Source organism: Pseudopipra pipra, chromosome 8 (genome assembly GCF_036250125.1).
Source record: "Pseudopipra pipra isolate bDixPip1 chromosome 8, bDixPip1.hap1, whole genome shotgun sequence".
NCBI classification, from domain to species: Eukaryota; Metazoa; Chordata; class Aves; order Passeriformes; family Pipridae; genus Pseudopipra; species Pseudopipra pipra.
In genome coordinates this window covers 31658256-31678428 of record NC_087556.1, presented here as the reverse complement: position 1 = coordinate 31678428, position 20173 = coordinate 31658256, and the positions used below count along the sequence as shown (strand labels likewise).

The window sequence follows — 20173 nt, the reverse complement described above, 5'->3', positions numbered from 1 at the left end:
TGGCCCCACAACCCCCTCAACAGTCTGAAGGGAACCACGTTTAAAACTGTGTTAAACTGCGGAGCAGGAGCAGCTCCCGTTAATTGGGTTTTAACAGAGCTTACGCTCAGTGTGAGCCAGCCTGAAAGTTATTAAAATATATTATTATATATAAAAATACTAAAAGAAAGCATTTTGATCCATTTTTTTCACTTAAATGATATAGATATACAGCATGTTTGTACATGATAGTCATGTTTCTGTTTTATTATATTACATATTGCAGACATACATGCATAGGCAATACGTAAGAGTGTTTAAAAGTGCTCCCCTAGCCCCCATTTATGGGGAACAGGAAAGGGAACACAAGAACCTCAGGGAGAGCTCAAGGTAACACCTGAGTTTGACTGGTTTCGTGGTTTGACTGGTGTTTCAGACTGGTTTGAGTTGGAGGGACCTTAAGGACAATCCATTCCAACCCCCTGCCATGAGCAGCAACACCTTCCACTAGACCAGGTTGCTCCAAGCCCCATCCAGCCTGGCCTTGGACACTTCCAGAGATGGGAAGTGCCTCATAACAAGAGCAAAATGTTTTAATACCACTTGTTAGTTCAGTCTAGTGTACGGTAGCAGGTTAGTTGACAGGTTTAATATGGTTTTAATGACCTGCTTAATAACAAAAAGAAGGCTCAAAATTGCTAAAAATCAGCTCTCTTGCTTGTATTCACTGTTTACACTGCTGTCAGTTAAAGTTCTTAAATTTGAATATGAATCTGTTCTTCCAAGGCCCAGGAGCCAAACTGAGGTTTCTAGATTAGGTGGAAGCTGCTGCTGCAGTGGGAGCTGCCATTTTGTCGACAGACCGCTGTATTTTTGAACTGTTCTGCTTGATTTATTTTTTTTAAACTAATAGTAATAACAGTGAAAACCAGTAAGTGAAAAAACAAATAGAAAAGTTGTCTGTGCAGTACCCCAGGCAGGCTGTGAAAAAGCTGGCGAGAAGGGGGGAGTGTTTATAACTGTCTTTGCCTTTGCAAAACTCTTGGGGAAAAACAAACAAATAAAAACAGGAAAAAAAAAAAAAAACAAACAAAAAACCAACACAACAAACAAAAACTAACATTCCCAGCAATCAGCATTGAGGGGAAGGAAAAAACTGGTCTGTCTTTAATTCTTCTTGATCAAAGGGATTTAAAAGGATGGAAAATCAGGCTGTGTGTCTTTTGAACCTTTCTTGCCCCAAGAACTGTGTGAGGAGGTGCAGAGGGGCAGGAAGGGACTGACACTGGTCCCACTGCTCTTCCCCACATCCATCCTTCATCCCTGGGGCTGAGCCCCTCACTAACACTTAACATAAATGCTTGTTAGATATTGGATATAAGCACATTATCTTGTGGAAGGTGTCCCTGCCTGTGGCAGAGGATTGGAGCTGGGTGGTCTTTAAGGTCCCTTCCAACCCAAATCAGTCTGTAATTCTGTGTTTATTAGTTAGAAGTGTATGATTTTAGTTCTTTGGACTAATTACCACCTTTAATTAAACTGCCAAAAGTTACAGTAAAGCTAGTGTTCAAGTAAACTTGATTTTTACTCTGTCATCCCTGTGGATTTCACATGTTTATATGGAGAATTAAGGTGTAGTGGGTTGTTTATATGGAGAATTAAGGTGTGAGGGATCTCTGAGCACCTGGGCACTATCAGCAGGTTCATGATAAGTCCTTCTTTTGGGGCTTATAACTGGTCTGTAAATACTCTTCCCTGTGAGGGTGGTGAGGCCCTGGCACAGGTTGCCCTGAGAAGCTGTGGCTGCCCCATCCCTGGAATGTCCAAGGCCAGGTTGGACAGGGCTTGCAGCAATCTGGTCTAGTGGAAGGTGTCCCTGCTGATGGCAGGGGGTTGGAACTGGATGGGCTTTAAGGCCATTTACAACCCAAACCATTCTGTGCTTCAATAAAACCCTCCCAACTACTTTTGGAGGCCATGGACACACAGTTGGAGGTGGGAACAGGTTCTCAGTGCTGAGGAGACCTGGAAATCCAACGCAGTCACAGGTCTCTCTCTTCCCCATCCTTCAGACCAGTGGGAATTGGAGGAGTGTGCATTTTCATGTCAAATCTCACAAATTATTGATCACTGTGATGGTAAATAGCATCTAACAACTCTGGTTGCTCTCTGATGCCATAACACGTGTTCCTTGGTAAGGCTTGCTCACCTGGTCACCTGGAGGGGATATTTTTGGACTGCCATGTGCAGAGGAAGGAGAAAACCCTCTGATACATTCCTATGATGTGGTTCAGTCCAACCATGAATTTGCTGGCATCTGTCTCCAGGACAGTGGGGGCATCCTGGGCTCGTGGATGTACCAAGTGTTCTCATGTAATGAGAGAATCTGTGTGTGTTAATTTTTAAGTGCAGATTTTACAGCACTTTATAACGATATTTAACAGCATAAAACGTTGGCACATGGTGAAAACTGGTGAAAGTTCAGCCATCTCATTTGGGCAGGTTGTGCTCACAGGCTCTCACACTTGCAGACAGTTTAATAACAGTATTTGGCACTGTCTCTTCGAGCTGCTTAAACTAATTAATGCATTTGCTCCCCGCAGGATGAAATGGGGTTTTCAGATACATTTCCAAAATGATGTGCATGATTGCTAAATATTTCATTCTTTTGAACTCTAAACTTCACCAGTGTTTTATGGGGGAGCAGAGGTGGGATAAATTCTCCCATGAAAAATGTACAGTGGCTCTGGCAAGAGGAAAATCTGTGCCCCTGAGTGTCAGAGGAGGATAATCTCTGTCACTCTGTCAGTGTGTTAGAAGGTACTCTGGAATTTGGGCACCACTTGGCACATTGGTGCTGCTGCTGGGGGGGCTCTGTAGCTGCCCCATCCTCCCACACTCTGCTCCACTTCTCCTGATTCAAACAGATTCCAGAAAGTTTCAGGCCCATCACATTCCAACCTGCCAAAAATGAGGGCAAAAGGGGGGATTTTTTGGACTCGGTGTGTCATTTAAAAGATGACATCAGGCAGTAACTCCCCGAGACCCCTGAGCAGGGTTAACGCTCATCTCACTGACTTAAAAAGGTTAAAAAAAATAAGAAGGACCATTTGATTTGAAAGAAACCTTTCTGAAGGAATCACAGTAAACAAAATCTGTTTGCCTAAGGAAACCCTCGTAGCAATCAGCCAGTAACACAACTGCTTGTGCTAATGAACCCAAAGCTGTTAATGTGGTTTCTTCAGTTAAATTGATTCATGAATTTTGAAGAGAACATTATCTAATGAATTTTCTTTGAATAGAAAGCAATTAAAAGGACAAATCAGTCTGATTAACCCCAAAGTCACCCTACTGCCACAAATGGTGTACAGTTTGAAATTATATCATAAAAAACTAGAGCAGATTTGCTATCTCTTTGCCCTCTACTAATCCATGTAAATTAATGAACAACAAAGTTAATTTCTTTGATGACCCTTTTCTCATATCACCTGGATTATGCTGATGTTTAATTTGCTTAATGTTATAATAAAGACTAAACAGATTTTTTCAATGAAGTGATTATCATTCCCTTCAGTTAAGAAGTGATTTTTATTATTTAACACACACATAACACCGTATGGGTTTCCTTTAAGAACAAAGTCACATTTCTCTACCTTCCTATGTAACATCATCAATGTGTTTTTTGACAACTAAAAAAAAAAAAGTCTTTAATGAGTTTGTTTCTTTGCCAGAGCAGGAGGTTGAGACTCTCAGCTGGGGGAAAAGGTCTCCTCACCTTTTTTTCCTCTTTTTTCCTTCTTTTCTAGTGACCAGCTCACTCCTTTCATAAGTTACTCACTAGTTAGGTCTTCAAAGCTTTTCCAAGAACAAGAGGTATTCAACCCAACTAAAATCCAAACATGGCTATCCCTTTCCCTTCTATAAAATAATCCTGGCTTGGGTAAAACCCTGAGATGCCGAAGAAAGCAGCTCCTAATGCATTTGCTTATTCATTATTCCAGCAATTGGAACACTTAGAAGCAATTTGCTGGTGAATTAAAATTAAAATAATGGCAGATACATTATATATTTTTTCCCCTGTATCATTAAGGATGTGCTGTAGATTCAAGGTCACAGCTAGTCCTTACATTTGGCAATGTCTGCAGTGCTGAGCTGTAGCTTGGGGGTCTGGACTATAAAATGCAGTCAGCCAGGATAATACAGAGTCCACTGGCTCTAGGGCGTCTTCCTGGGCGACTCCAGTCCCAGCTGAAGTTTGAAATTAGCTGGAGATGCGAGGCTTTTGTTGAATAGGTAGAGCCAGCTATTTCTTCTCTTTTAATTTGACTCTATGCTAATTTATACTCTGCCAATTTAATGGGAAAAACCACATTGTATGAGTTAACAGGATAATTGTACTTGAAGCAAATTAAAAATATAGGAAAATCAAAGCCTTAAATCCTTTTTTTATAGTGATCGGTTACTCTGAGCGCTCTCTCTAATAATCATGTATTTAAATGTAGTCATATAGGACACAATAACAGGACAGAGCATCGGGGCTGTTTAAATTTAAATTAGAAAACTGCTATTGAGACTCACATTTCGTTGGGGTTTTCAGCTGTTTCACCCTAATTTTTCCAGCCATGCAATCAAACAGCTCCTGCTCCCTTGTTCTTTGCAGATTCCTTCACCAGACAAGTGCTGTGGACCCTGTTGAATGATGTGAAGTTTGGAGAGGCTGTTTCCTACAAAGAGTTGGCAGATCTGGCTGGGAACAGCCGAGCAGCCAGAGCGGTGGGGACAGCCATGAGGAGAAACCCGGTGAGTTCACAGCAACTTCCAGCTAAAGTTGTTGGAATATGGTGGATTTAGAGCACTAAGTGTCATTAGATTAAATTTATCTGCTATGAAAACTGGTCTACGATGAGTAATGAGGTCAGTAAGTGTTTTTAATCAGCGATAATGCACAACCCAGTTTAGTGTGATTTATTCCCCACCATTTATGGTGTTAGGTTGGAAAGAGAAACACTTCTTTCATTCGCCAGCCTCTACACAGGTTGTTGTTCTCAAACTTTCTTATATGTTTTTATGTCAGGGAAGTCTTTTATCCCCCACATGGACCTCATTTGGCAGGTTATGAGCAGTTTTGGTTGTGTTAACAGCAGTCCGTCAGCTCTGGCATGAGCATGGTTCTGAAAACAAGACCAGGTTGGATGGGGCTTGGAGCAACCTGGTCTAGTGGAAAGTGTCCCTGTCCATGTCAGGGAGTGGAATGAGATGATTTTTAAGGTTCCTTCCAACCCAGATCTGGGATTCCATAGGTGATTTGCCTGAATTTGAACCAGCTGGAGGAAGTAGCACTCTAGGTCAGGCCTGTGGATTTTGGAAAAACATTTTGTTAAAACCTTTGGTCTCTGTCTGCTTCCCAGTAATTGTCTTTCCCTTTTATTTTTCCGGGCTTAGCTTTTCAGGTGTATTTGTGCACCTCAGTCACACTGGTCAGTGTCAGTGAAGTTGAGGTGTTGTGTCAGTGTCTTTGGGTGTGTCTGGGTTCAGATTAGCCCCATCCTGAACTGGAGGGTCTGGGGGCTCAGGTGGTTGTACCTGCAGTTCACAAGGAACAGTTCAATTATCTGAACCCACAGCAGTTCACAGAATCACAGAATCCCAGAACAGTCTGGATTGGAACAGACCTTAAAGCCCATCTCATTCCAACCCCTGCCATGGTCAGGGACAGCTTCCACTGGAAGTGGTTTAATGAGTTATTTATCATGCTTATCATTTAGTCCTTTAATCACAGGAAGCATCTCAAGGTACTGATGTATTAAGGTTTGCTATTTTGCATAAATTGTGCAGCAATCATTCATAAAATCATTCACTTTTACCTAATATTTGGGGTACAGTTCACTCGTGGCAGCTTGTGGCACCAGCACTGCAGCCCAGGTGGCATGTTCAGTTTAATGAACTGTTTTGTTGGACTCAGAGCTCAATATCTCATCTGATAAACACACTGCAAGTGTTTGTCCATGGGCCAGGTCTGTGGGTATCCTACAGGTCCACACAGGTAACACACAGCCATGGAAACTCAAACAACACTTCGTGGCTTTAAGCTCCCAAGCTCCATAAAGAAGCCCACCCTGGTATTTTAGGCATCCATCAGATTTCCCTATGAACCAGTTCATATAAGCAACATAAAGCTGCGTTTCGTCAATACACAGTATTGTACTTGACAATACAAACTATTTTAATATGATGGAATGCTTTCCAATATAATCTGGTGTACATTAAGATAAGGCAATCCAATGCAAACCTACAGGAAACAGTTCTCAAAGAATAACAATCCAGTGTTGTGCAAAAGGAGATGTAATTGCTGTCGCCTAGAAATGTACCCAGCTTTGCCCTCAGGCTGCAGTGGAGCAGCAGCATCCAAAGTAGCAGTAACAGCAGGTTGTGGTGTGAAAATTCCTGCTTTTTCCCCTGTGAGGAAGGATGAAAATAGTTCTGAAAATATACAGCAAAGCTACTGCAATTTTTTTAAATGGGGTCCTGGTTATTATTGCCATTTCCCAGCCCATACTATGGCTGCAGTGATTTCTGTCCCCAGCAGAAGATTTTTAAACGTGGTATAGATAATAATGTATAGCTTTAGGGGAAAAGAGCTGTGTTAATATAATGACACCCCAATATTTCATCATAGAAGGCTGGTGATTAAAAAATAATAATAAATCAGTGCTGTAATGAGAGGTCTGCCCATCACAAAACACATTTTTATCACTACACATCTCCTGGAGTTAATCTGAAATTCCATCCATATTCCATGTGCAAACACACGCATGGTCCTTTTGCACTGCAGTGTGAGCATCTATTCATTGTTCCTCATATTTCCCAAGGAAATCTTTCCATGGTCCTTCACCTCTGAGCCATAATGTGCAGGTTGACTGTGTAATACACAGGTTGATTTTATGAAGGAGGTGACATGTAAAAATAATATGTGGCACTGCAGAACCCCCTCACCTTCGTTATTTCTGTATATAAAGCCATCAACTCGTGTGAAAACAGATTTCTAACCCAATTTGCAACTCCACTCCATACAAACCTTATTAAAGAAAATGCTGAGAGGTTGCATATAAAACCAACACAGGAGGTCAAAGGTGTGTGAGCAGCCCCTGCTCCTCTACAACCACCTGAGGTCTAAACCTGCAGCCCAAACCCCGGACCCTCCCTGGAAGTGTCCAAGGCAAGATTGGATGGAGCTTGGAGCAATCTAGTGCTAGTGGTAGATTGATTCTGTGATAAACCTGATTTGACAAGGATGGTAGTAACAGCAAAAATAACCCCGAGCTGGCATCGTGTTGTCCCTCAGACATATTGATAAAATCACAAATCTCAGTTCCTCCACCAAATACCTTTCTCTCTTCTACAAATCCAAGAGTTGGTCTTTGTTTTTGGTAGTGTGCATCCCACATGGTTTCCTGTGGTAGTTGGGTTGGTTCACACAGTTCATGTGATGACCTTCAGCTTCATGAGAAGGTGGAACAGGTGCCAGCAGCAGCTGAGGGTGGTGAAGTCTTCGCCTCGGTTTATGCCAGGGCCGTGGTGGGTAGGGCTCACCTTTTTCAAGAGAAACTTCACAGAGTTTACTGCAGTTCACATTGATTGCAAGGTCTGTGGTCCTCAAAGGGAACCCATAAAGTTCAATTAAATATCTCATTAGACTGGTAGAGGAGGATCAAAAAGAAATCACAGAGGCTCATGGGAAATGGGGAATGTTGGGCTGATTAGTCCAAGGCCATCCTAAATGACTGTTCTGTACCTTAAGTAAGACGTCTTCAGCGGTCTGTTAACAGCAGGCAGAGCTGCCTACATTGGGTTTGTATCCTCTATAATTGTGTCATTGCTTAGGCTCAACCCCAGCTAAGGGCACAACCTGATGCTGCTATCGATCTATCCTAAATCAAGGATATAATATCAATCTGTCCTAAGTCAAGGATGTTATCCAGCCAAAATGTTTTGAACACCAGAGATTGGTAGGAGCATCTATGAGAAGATTATGAAGTTTGGGTCTGACATGTTGCAGACACATAGAACTAGTTGTATGGTCATTCATAGAATCACAGAATATCCTGAGTTGGAGGAACCCACAAGGACCATCCAGTCCAACCCCTATTCCCGTATGGGACACCCCAACAATCCCACCCTGTCCCTGAGAGTGCTGTCCAAACACTCCTTGAGCTCTGACAGCCTTGGGGCTGTGACCACTGCCCTGGGGAGCCTGTTCAGTGCCCAACCGCCCTCTGGGGAAGAACCTTTCCCTAATATCTTTCATTCCTGATATCCTTCATTCCTAGTATCTTTGGTTCCTTTGGTGGCTGGTGATAACCTGGGACCCATGTTGGGACACGTCACAGGATTTTCTTTTGGGAAAGAGCAGGAAAAAAAGCACGGGGTTGGAACTAGATGGTCTTTAAGGTCCCTTCCAATACAAACCAGTCTGGGATTCCATGACTTGAGCAAACCACGGGATTCTTTTTTGCTGAGTGTGGCTCTTGCTGTGGTGTGACAACATGGTGTGACTCCTGGGGGTGGTCCTGTGCAGGGCTAAAAGTTGGACTCCATGATCCTTGTGGGTCCCTTCCAACCCAGCATATTCTGTGATTCTGTGATATCCCATCTGTTTCCATTGTGGCCTGGCTGATCCAGGTTTGACAAGCTGGGAAGTTTCAGGAGGTCTCCATCCCATCAGCCATGTGATAGGATGGTTCCCTTGCCTCAAATTGAGCACTCATAACTACTAGAGCCCCGCTCTGCTTCGTCCTCACACAGAATTTGCTAAATGCAGTTCAGAGCCAATCGATTCCATGTGCAGGGAGAGTTTTTTTCCCTGCCTTTTTCCTAAACAAACGCATTATCCAGGAGTTAGTTTATTCACAGATTGCCACGAGCGTTAATGACCGCCCCAGCCTTGTTCTGCCACTCACCCAGATGGCTGTTGATAAAGATTTAGCATCATGTTCCAAGTGTCAGGGCTGTCAGTAGTGCTGAACCATTTGACCAGAAGAAAAAACGCACAGGGAGCTATTGATTACAGCTTCTCAGTGTCACTTGTTCACCAGGATTTAGGTATTGATGAGGCTGCGAGTGAAAACAAGCTCTTTCCCTTGTGGGCCTCTACCCAGAAGAACAAAAGCAAAGTTGGAGAAAATATTCAGCTGGTGCCCGAATCAGAGGGACTCCAGCATCGATCCGAGGGCTCCTTCATGTTAGTTTTTGTTGGAGACAAATCTATGGGTTTGGAAGTTTTATAGCGTTCGAGGGAGGGTCTGTGTGCGTGATGGATTCGTGGATTAGATGAATTAGATTTCACAGCATGGAGATTTTAGCAGAGCTCTAATATTATGAGCTGCTCGGTTATTGATAAAAATTACATTAAATGTAGCTGAGGCATTAAAGCTCCAGACTAGGGTAGTTCTCCCTCTAAAATGTCCTTAGGGCCCTAATAAATTTTGGCAGGTTTAATTATTTTAGTGGTCTGAACGTTGTCACCACAATTAAGCCGAACTGAAGCAATATTCAATATTTTTAAATTACAGCCTTTGTACTACTTTTACATCCAAAGCTCTGGAGGGTGACAGATGGGTGTTTGTGTGTGTTGGGACAATCTAGTGTGGAATTCCTTATGTTGGGCATGGAAAAAGCTGCATTTATTTCAAACCTCCTCTCCTTGCTTGGTGGTGAGTGGCTCAGCCCCATATCCCTGTGTAGTGAATGGGTCCTGCACCCACCCAGGAATCATCCAATACCCCACCTGGCTCACACCGCCTGAAAATAAAGTCCTTTTTCTTCTCCACCAAGATTTATAACCTTACCATCAAAATCTGCCCCTTTAGTGTGTGTATTTTTAAAGAATTGCAAATTAACCTTGGAGATGTTTTACAGTGTGTTATTATGGCTTCGTCACCCAAGCCAAGCTGGCTGAAGTAACTGAGGGGAGTGTAAAGACAGAGAAATCCCAAACTAGAAAAAAAACTTGCACAATAAATCCTAATTTCTTTAAAGAAACCATAAACCAAGTGTGGGATGGCATGGCATGGAGTAAAGCTTTTATTGGTAATTGCTGGAGTTATCATGGCTGCATAATTCACTTGTGGCATTGCACCTCCAAATAAAGCAGATATTAGAAGCATTTCTTTATTTAAACCTTGATTAACAATAAGCACCTGTGTGTATTCCCATTTAATGTGGGCTGAGACTGAGATTTTAAATTTCAGGCGTTGAAATTACTTAGCAAAACTGAAAGAACACCCCAAAAAAAACCCCAATTTATGGTATGTATAGTTTTTCAGCTGCCGGGGTTTGTGTGTCCCAGCTTGAACTGTGCTGAAATAATGATTAAATGGGATTAAAATAAGTCAGTGTAAAGTGTGTAATTTGTGTGAAATAAATTACACTTTTTTGACATAAAATATCCAAATTTTTGAAAACTGCCCTTTTGAGTGAGTTATTGTTGTCACAGCCACATCGTTGCAATCCCATTGCTATGCAGTTACCAAAACACACCCGGCATGATTAGAGATGATGTATTGCATTTTTTATGGTGTGTACTTCAGCTATGATAATCACCTGTAATAAAAAATAAAAAAAAAAAAAAAAGCATGTTTATGTACTTCTCTGCATTATCAGTCCATTATGTAACTTCTGGCATTGATTTGCAGAATCTGTGACATTTGGCTATAAATGATACAGAGTAGAAGACAGGAGGGGAAAAAAAAGTTCTTGAAATTGGTTAAGTCGGAATGAAACCTCTCCTGTTGGAGGTTTTAAAAATTCACAACCTATTTTGGATTGACTTGCTGTTAAATAATAAATAGTGCCTTGGTCTCGCAGAGAATTTCTCCATGGTGCACGTGGAGGTGCTTCAGCGAGAGGAGGATCTGCCGAGGAAGTGGAGCACAGGGACCACTTCTCAGTGGTCTGTTTTTTCCCAGAAATATGTCCTCTCCTAAAGCTGGGATGATCATAGAATTTCAGACTGGTTTGGGTTGGAAGAGACCTTGAGGCTCATGCAGTTCCACCCCCTGGGCAGGGACACCTTCCACTGTCCCAGGTTGCTCCAAGCCCCATCCAACCTGACCTTGGACACTTCCAGCAATAAGGCAGCCACAGCTTCTCTGGGCAACCTGTGCCAGGGCCTCCCCACCTCATAGGGTAGAATTTCTTCTCAATATCCAATCTAAATCGACCCTCCTTCAGCTTAAGGCCGTGGTGATGGTGATGAACAGTTTGTCCTATACCTGCTTGTTCTCCCCATGTACATCTCAGGGATATGAGGCTTCGTCCCCCCCCAAGCCCTGAGGGCCTGACTGTGGAGGGGGCTGGCATGGGGCAAGAGAACCTGATGCTGCAGGGAATTTTTTATATACGGGATTTAATATCTCAGGTTTACCCTTTTAAAGACTTTACATCCTTTTTATGGATTAACATTCCTGTCCATGCTTATTTTTGCCTAAGAACTGGGGAGGTCTCCGGAGGCAGTGATCAGCTCTGTTTGTGCTCCCCTGGGAGCACGGCCCCAAGGTTGTGGCTGCTCTGTCCCCCTTGGGCATGGCCAGGACCCCACCAGTTTGTCACTCAGTGCTACACAGCTCCTGGCTCAGTGCTGGATTTATAGACTCATGGATCCACAAGGTCATCGAGTCCAACCTGTGGCCGATCCCCACCAGGGCACTGAGTGCCTTGTCCCGGTGTTGTGGGTACCTCCCCCTTTACTCCTCCCCTGATTTCTGTGTGTTTTGCAGCTCGCCCTCATAATCCCGTGCCACAGGGTGATCCGCAGCGGCGGGAAGATCGGCAACTATGGAGGGGGACGCCTCGTGAAGGAGTGGCTTTTGTCACACGAGAAGCTCCAGAAGGAGAAGTTGGCATATTGATGCGGCTCCAGCTGCTAACCAGCCAAGACACACAACCACGGATCCTTGGCTTATAACAAGCTCTCAGAGCACCCAGCAGAATTCAGAAAAATGGTAAATATTTGAGTGACATATAAATATAATGCAACATCCAAAGTGAAATGTGTGGTGGCACCACTATATTAAAAAAGCGGGCTGCGTCCTGGGGGAGGCAGCTCGGCTGCCCTTTCTTGTTTTTACATTTTACAGCAGAATGACTACAGCGATCCAGGCCTGTTGTGCACGGATTTTGTTCCCATCTCCAGTCCTGTTTTGTTCTATTTTTAATGTCCATTAAAGCAGGGATAAGGGAGTGGGAGGGACGTGGCAAATGTGAGGTTCAGGCTTCCCCCTAAGGAAGCGTCTGCCTTGTGGAGGGCCCTGCCAGCTCCTGCCCAGCTCCCCCTCCCCACTTTGGGGCATAAAATGGTGTTTTACCTAAACAGGAGTTAACAGAGCACAGTGAGGTCTATTCAAAAGCAGGCAGCTATTGAATTCCTTGTTCCTGGCTTTTCTTTTCAAACTGGGAGATGGGAATAATTTATTTTTTTTTTGCATAAAGCAGCAGAAGAGATGCTACTGAAAAATCGTATATTTTGGATAAGCAGCTCGATTAGTCCAATAAGGCAAAATATTAAAAAGCTCATCATAGTTGCATCATTAGCAGCAGCACATTCCTTTAGAGTTTGATGTTTTCCTTTATACTTCCGCATTTCTCTGTTATCCGAAGCTTTATTTCCTGCCTCTCCATAGGAAGGATTCAAGAGACATTAAAGCTAAATTTTGAGGTGGTTTTAGCAGGGTTCTCTGTGAGTAGAAGCCACCAGAAGCTGAAATTTCCAGTATGGGAGTCGTAAATTGTAACATGGAAATACTGATTTTTTTATGTGTTTTATCATATTTTCATGGATGTCTCTTTAGAAAGGCCATTGCTACCCCCAAAAAATTATTGTGTCGTGATGTGTTAGTTAATCCAGGATTATTGATACCTTGGAATTACTTCAATAAAAAAACTGCTTTGCATGTGCAAGTGTCTTTGGGTCTGTTTATAAATAAAACACAGGGTGTGATATATGGGGAAAATAAACTATACCCCACTGTACAATATAAAGCTGTATTTTTATCAAGGGTTTCTCGTGGCGATATAAACCACGGAAGCAAAGCTCAAGTGGTTTGTACGTGTCACCAGAACCCCGAGATAAAAATATGGCCTTATAATATGTACAGTTTGGGTGTATTTTATTATTTTTTTATATCTCTAATACATGCTGCCACCAAAAGCAGGCTGCAGCAAATGTCAACTTTAACCTTTCCCACATTTGCATCCCTTGATTTTTTTTTTCGGGTATTGGTGCTTTTTCAAGGATGTGACTTTGTTTTTTTGGGGATGGGGGCAGTGAGCACTGGGTTTGGGGCAGTTAACACCTTTTCCCAGGGAAACACCCAACTTTGGGAGTAAAATCATGTTCTGGGTCAGAGATTTGGGGGGTGGAGGCAGCAGGGCGGAGCAGGGACAGGCAGGGATGGAAAGGGCAGGGACAGGCAGGGCTGGGGTGGGTGGGGATGGACAGGGCAGGGCTGGAGAGCAGGAGCAGGCAGAGATGGACAGACAAGGGTGGATAGTAACGAGCAGGGATGGACAGGGCAAGGACAGGGACAGGCAGGAATAGACAGGGATAGGGGTAGGTACAGGCTCAGTGAAGGGTTGGACAGGGATGAGCAGGAATGCATATGGATGGACACGACAGGGACTAGCAAGGATGGGCAGGGAGGGACAGGGACAGTCAGGGATAGAAAGAGATAGGGACAGTCAGGGATGGACAGGGACAGTGAGGAATGAACAGGGACCGTCTGGGATGGACGGTGCTGTTCCCGCGCTGACCGACAGAGGGCCCTCCGGCGCAGGGCTGGGGGCGCGGCGGCTCCCGGGTCCCCCCCCCCCGGGTTTCGGGGTTCGGGGGGGGCTGGAGGGGGCTGTGACCCCTCTGCATCCAACTGGGATGGGTTTAGAACAGGCATAATCATTAACAACCTAATATATACACATATATATATATATAAACACAGGTATACATATATATATATACATATATACATATATATACACACACAGACAGGTATATGTGTGTGTGTGTATAAATATACATGTATGTATGTGTATGTATATGTGTATGTCTGTATATATACACACATACATATATATAAAATTAAAATAAAATAATTAAATAAAATAATGCCAAGGAAGTGCAGGGGTTGAGGTTTGAGTTGGGTTTGGGTTTGGGCCACTCTCCACCCTTGTGGATACCCAGGGGTCCCCAACCTCAGCCCCCTGGAGGGGGGGTCAGGGCAGTGTGTGGACACACAGAGCTGAGGAAAACACCTCAGCACCCCCCAGTGCCTCTCTGTAGGTGACAAACCAACTCCCTCCCTGCTGGCAGGAGCCAGTGCTGTGCTTTTTCCTGGGAATTGGGTTCCCCTGCCCTATGGAGTCCCCTGGCCTGCAGCATCCTGGACCAACACACGCTACTCCAACCCAGAGCCTGGGATAATGAAAGATTCAAAAATAATATTTGTTTTGGCGGAACTACATTTATAATGAAATAGGTGCCCTTGACCAGGGAAGAAACTGAATTTTGCAGCGGGTCATTTTACCCCCCCTCCCCCTTTTTTTTCCATACAAACAGGCTCTGCAGCCACTCTAAGGCAAATAGGAATATTTTTGAAGGACTCTGTTGTATTTCCTGCATCGGATTTGCAGCAGAATTGCAGCCACACTGGTTGTACTGTTTGACGCCGGGATGAAAAATGCAGATTCCATCCCATGTATCAATCCCAAATGGAAAAGGGCCCCAGGCTCCAGGATTGTTACAGATCACTTCCATGCACGCCGAGTTTGCGGCGTAATGAGCTCAGACTGGAAGCATCTTAAACAGAAAACCGATTCATTGGAGTGCTGGGGACATTTTTAGATACGTGCCCGAATTTCCTTCTCTTTAGAATTAGGGGAATTACTCATCTGATTGGGGCAAGAAAAAGCTGCTCCTTAAATTTCCGTTTAATTTTTCTAAGCAGTTCTCAGGCATCAGGAACTTTTTTGATTTATCAAGTGGAACTTGATATTTGCTGTATCAGTTCCAAATTATATTAAGTTATAGACAAGGAATGATAATTTTAAACTATTGTTTCTGTTAACATCACAGTATTATTAACATTAATATTATCATTGCTATCAATATTATGATGATCTCTAAGGTCCCTTCCAACCCTAACCATTCTATGATTCTATGATTATTATCTCTTCTACAAAAATCACAGATTGTTAATTTTAATCATTTTCCCCCCTATTTTAAATTTATATTATCTATGGTGTGTGTTGCATCCAGCAGATGCAACAGAAAATTGCATCAGAGAATTGGTATTAAAATGGTTATTTATTGGGAAAGGTGATGGTGCAGACCTGCTTCCTTAAAGAAAATGCAATAAAAGAGTAAACCTATAGAAAATTCCTGAAAAACTTAAAGCATAGTATTCCAAGGGGAATCCTGTAAGATTTATGGACTATTTCAAGAATAATTTCCCACCAAGAATCTTACAGGAATGCAAAAATCCTCAAAGAATTGCGTTTACAGATTTAATTGTAATTGCTTTTATATTCTGAGAGAAATTGAAGAGAAATGTGGTTCAAAGGCTTGTGTGTGAGGGGCTCTGCCCTCCACTCCCAGCAACTGCGCCGGCTCTAAAAACAATGGAAAATATTCCTGACAGCCCCTCACTGGCCATTAGAGAGGAGATTTCGGCTACGCTGATGTGCAAACGCAGCTTGTCAAAGGCCCGGCTGCTATTTGGGTTTCAAATAACATGTGGAGGGTGTGAGTAACAAACACACACATGTAGTTTGTGCCTTGGAAAAGGAACATTCCACCTATTTTTCAATTTTTTTCCCCCTTTTTTCCTCATTTTTATAATTTTGCTTCTTTTCTTCCTTTGTTTTATTTTTTCTCCTTTTTTTCTTTTTTCTTTCTCTTTTCTTTTTTTCCTCCCTTTTGTTTTTCCCCGCTCTTTTTCTTTTTTTTTTCCCTGCAGGTCCGTCCTAACAAAACCTTTAATCCCTCCCTATCCTCAAGCCTGAATTTCCAGGTGATTGTCTTTCCCTGTCGCTATTTTTGTCATACATCGTTTTTAGCGAGCAACAAATCCTCTATTCTTTTTTTCCACTCATCAAACCTCCTTTTCTTCCCCAAATTGTTACTCCAGGGGGAACAAGGACGAGCACCTTGACCCCACCACTGCAGACTGGAGGGTGAGGGGGAGAGGCCACCTCGGTTTTGCTCCTTCCCGACCCGCGGCAAGGCAGGATGGGGCGCGAGTGCTCCCCCCGAGCCTGATCCACACCAGCCCCTGTCCCGTGTGAGGGAACGTGGGAGTGGCAGCCAAAAGTGGGGCTGGGGGCCAGGGAAGGCCCCCAGCCTGCCCGGAGCCGGGGGTCTGGGCTCCATCAGCCGCGTCCGGCGGGACGAGACGCGGTAGCTGCTCCAGGAGGTGAAAATTGACGTGAGCATGGGATGTTGGCAGCACCTCAGGCTGATGAAAGGACATTGTTAACAAGCCCTTAACGTTTCTCATTAATGGCTGGGTTGGGTGGGTGAGTTTTTTTCGCTGAAAAAAGCCAGAAGACAAAAAAAAAAAAATCCACCTGGGCAGTAATTGAGATCGATCCCTTACAGTGCGTGGAGTTATCAATTTTTAAAACCTCTTTAAGTGCCTTATTTAGTTATTTTAAACAGGGCTTTTTATTTGTTGCTGCAAGTGTTCCTGGAGGATATATTCATGAGGACTGTGAGGAGCGTGGGGGACTCCTCCTGGGCTCTTCTTCTTAGTCAGTCATCATCCAACCTGCAGAAAAGCGGGTGCTGGTCCATTCCCTCCCTGCTGTCCATGGCTGCTGTGGGTGCCAGGGCAGCACATGGAGCCCATCCGGTGCTGGGTGTATTATTTGAGGTGGAATTGCTCTTATTTTGCTGAAATTATTGCTGCAAACTGCAGCAGTGGAGTTAAAAGAGGAGCTCTTGCTCTCTAAGTTGGCGTGGGCTCGAGCGAGGAAGGTGAGGGTCAAGCCCAGAGCGAGGGATTCTGCCTAGTCCCAGGATGGGGCTCAGCCTAAGTTAGGCACCAACCGAGGTCAGACAGGCTGAGGGAGGCAGTGTTTAATTAAAATAACCCTCAGTATGACCCCAAGTGCAGAACTGCTGAGAAAAACAGCTGCAACCCTTTTATCTGAGGACGAGCAACCGTGAGATGATGTAATTTTCATTTCCGATGAGCACCGAGATGACCTAATTCCACATGGAATCTTGTCTCTCAGTTCAAAGTAGGACATTTGAATCAATCTGGAATTTGGCTCTGAGCTTGCCCATGTGGCTCCACTGAGCCCTCCCAGCCCCTCTCAAATCCAAGGCTGGAGCATGAGGGCAGGACATCGGGAAAGGGAATCCCAAGCAGATTTTGATCCAGACTTGCCTTAAATCTTCAAAACTCTGGCAAGCAGAAGGAAAACGCTTTGTATTTCCATTGGTGCATACTGGGATGTTTTGGAAAATTGCTGTTGATTGCTGAGAGCAGCTGTGGCTTCCCCGTCTCTGGAAGTTTCCAAGGTCAGATTGGACGGGGCTTGGAGCAACCTGGGCTAGTGGAAGGTGTCCCTGCCCATGGCAGGGTGTGGAACAAGATGATCTGTAAGGTCCTTCCCAACCCAAGCCATGATTTTATAATTGTACAACTTTGTTCTCATGGCTGACCCACAATTTTTAGAAGTATGAGCCTCAAACATGGTCCTTATTTCTGCTTTTATGATTCAAACACATTTTATGTACTTTTGAAACTACCATCAGCATGGTAAATGCAGATTGAATTTTAGGGCAGTGGACACACTTTCAGTGGTTAAATGACAAAATAACTGGTGCAAGGAATGATTTCTTCATACTGCCCAGCAAAAAATCTCTTTCCTGTCTGAACAAAACACTCAGAAGTAAAATCTGGCCACAAAACCATTTTAATTTTTAGTTATAGATAATTTTCTCAGGAGAGACCTGGGGCAGCACCTCACCCAAAGTGCACATGGCCTGGAGTTCTGTAGGTAGATCCCTCAGGAGACTCAGAGGTTTGTAGGAATTAATAGAACATTGCAGCGTGAGCTGCTGCCCCAAATCATCATTTACAGACAGAGTTGGAACGACGTGATAACAAACTTGGTGTTCTCCAGCTGGAATGTGGATGATGCCTCAGTAATCAGCTGGGATGGCTGGAAAGCAGTTGCTGTGCCCACCCCCTTTCCCCTTTACCTCGGCTGTGTCTCTGGATGCCCCCCGGGCCCCTGCAGTGGAATGAGGAGGAGCTCGTGGAGCAGAGCAGGGGTGACCCGACAGGCCACTGCTGTAATTCACAGGGACACGGCAGAGATCATGTCCCACCCTCGCCCTCAGCAGCCAAGGGGACACGAGCAAAGCCACCTTGTGCAGCCAAAGGGCTCCGCAGGGTCAGGGCTGTGCAGAGGAGAGAGAGAAAATGCCTTTTATTTTATCTAGAACCTGCACAAAGTTGGCCTTAACGCGGCCCCTCAGGCTGATGTACTGAAGCTTTTATGGCTCTTTGACAGGCTTTTTGAAATGTAGCCTTCTTCACAAAAATCAGTTATATAATATATAATGTATAGATATATAATTATATATAGTGTATTCACATAGAATAATATATAAGTTATAAATTAATTTGTGTGTGTGGTGGGACCCCTCTTTGTCAGAAGCTGTGACTGAACCTCCAATCAACACTGGGTTTCCACCTCTGAGAAGGTTTATTTGGGCTGAGGTGGGGGATTTTAAACTTTTATCCAAATAGCACCATCCTAAACACCCCAATCAACAGATCAGAAGATTACCCACCCCTTGGGAATCAGAGATACAACCACTTCAGAAGCACCATTCCCACAGTTTGGAGCAGGATCGGTAGAACTGGGTTAGTAGAGAGAATCTCAACCTCTGCCTACCAAAAAATCCTATTTTTAATATGACAGAAAATTCCTGTTCTTAGAGCTATTGTCCTTTTTTTACTTTCTGTCTGACCCTGGGGTAGGGTGAGTGAGGAGGATGAACCCCAGCCTCTCCCAGTGGCCGTGACAGATGGGTGGCAGTAGGGTTGGGATAACACAGAATATTGGTGAAATAAAAAAACTATCCTGATTTTTATCTATAAAACAGATGTATTAGAAAGATAGATAAATCCATATCTGTATTGTCTGTATAGACATGAGTGTCCACCCCTATGTCACAGGCTGAGAAACTTCCCATACAAAGAATTAATTCTGCAGACAGTTATATTTATTGTGGCCGAGTCAACATGGAAAGAAAAAAATTGAACTGAAATGAGTACATTGGTCGTGGAAGTCACTGCAACTGCATTTTGCAGCAGGTTATTGTGCAAATACAATCAAGTGCAAAAGAGGATGGGACTGGAATGAGGTTTGAACCTCCGTGTGTCACTTGACTCGGAGATCACCTCTGCAGCCACAGAGGCAATATCGGGGGGCTGGAAACTACAGGCATGTTTGTACACTCCAGCAGCTGTTTACAGCCTGTTTGTCCTCTAAAATGAGCAGCCTAAACCCACCCTGAGTTATTGAAGAAGTGGCTGGTTTGAGAACGAGCAGACTGTTAATTGAGCAGTTCCTCGTCCCCGGCTCAGCAATCAGTCTTCCTGTTCTGCTGCTCCTGATGACCAGCAAACTGTCTCCAACCTTCTGGTTGTCAAGAAAATTGTGACAAGGCAAATGTCAGATCATGTGGAGCCTTCTGAATGTTTTTGACCCCTTCAATCTGTTTTCCAACCTGGGTATGGCAAAGAAGCTGTGTTGGACTAATTGGTTGTCTCTCTTCTCCAGGCAGTGGATAAAGTCCAGCTACATAATCTGATTCTTTTAGATGAGCAGCATCCTGTCTTTCACAGCTTTATGTCATGTCAACCACTGCAGGATTGCTCAAGAAAAGTCCTTTTTTGCCAAAGTTGGAGCAGAAGATGTAGAGATCCTACATCCTATCATCTGCTGGGGTTGAGCAGTGCTCAGCAGAGGCTGCAGACTATCTCTGTTGCAAAAAAAAAAATATCTGATGCACCTTCACTGAAACACAAAATATTGCAGCTGCCAGGAGGAAAAGACAGCTTGGAAATGCTGCACTTCTATTTTTTTGTTTCAACCAATGTGCTGTGCTTTCAGGTAGAAT

The 20173-nt window shown here is 43.9% G+C and overlaps 1 protein-coding gene across 1 annotated transcript in view; it reads left to right on the top strand.

The window, feature by feature from the left end:
* Positions 1 to 12933, top strand: part of MGMT (O-6-methylguanine-DNA methyltransferase) — a 139867-nt gene extending 126934 nt beyond the window's left edge. Inside the window, exons 5-6 of the mRNA XM_064663521.1 lie at positions 4640 to 4779; positions 11754 to 12933. Of these exons, the coding sequence (XP_064519591.1) occupies positions 4640 to 4779; positions 11754 to 11885 (272 nt within the window). The 3' untranslated portion in view covers positions 11886 to 12933. The remainder of the gene's footprint in view (positions 1 to 4639; positions 4780 to 11753) is intronic.
* The last annotated feature ends 7240 nt before the right edge of the window (positions 12934 to 20173 follow it).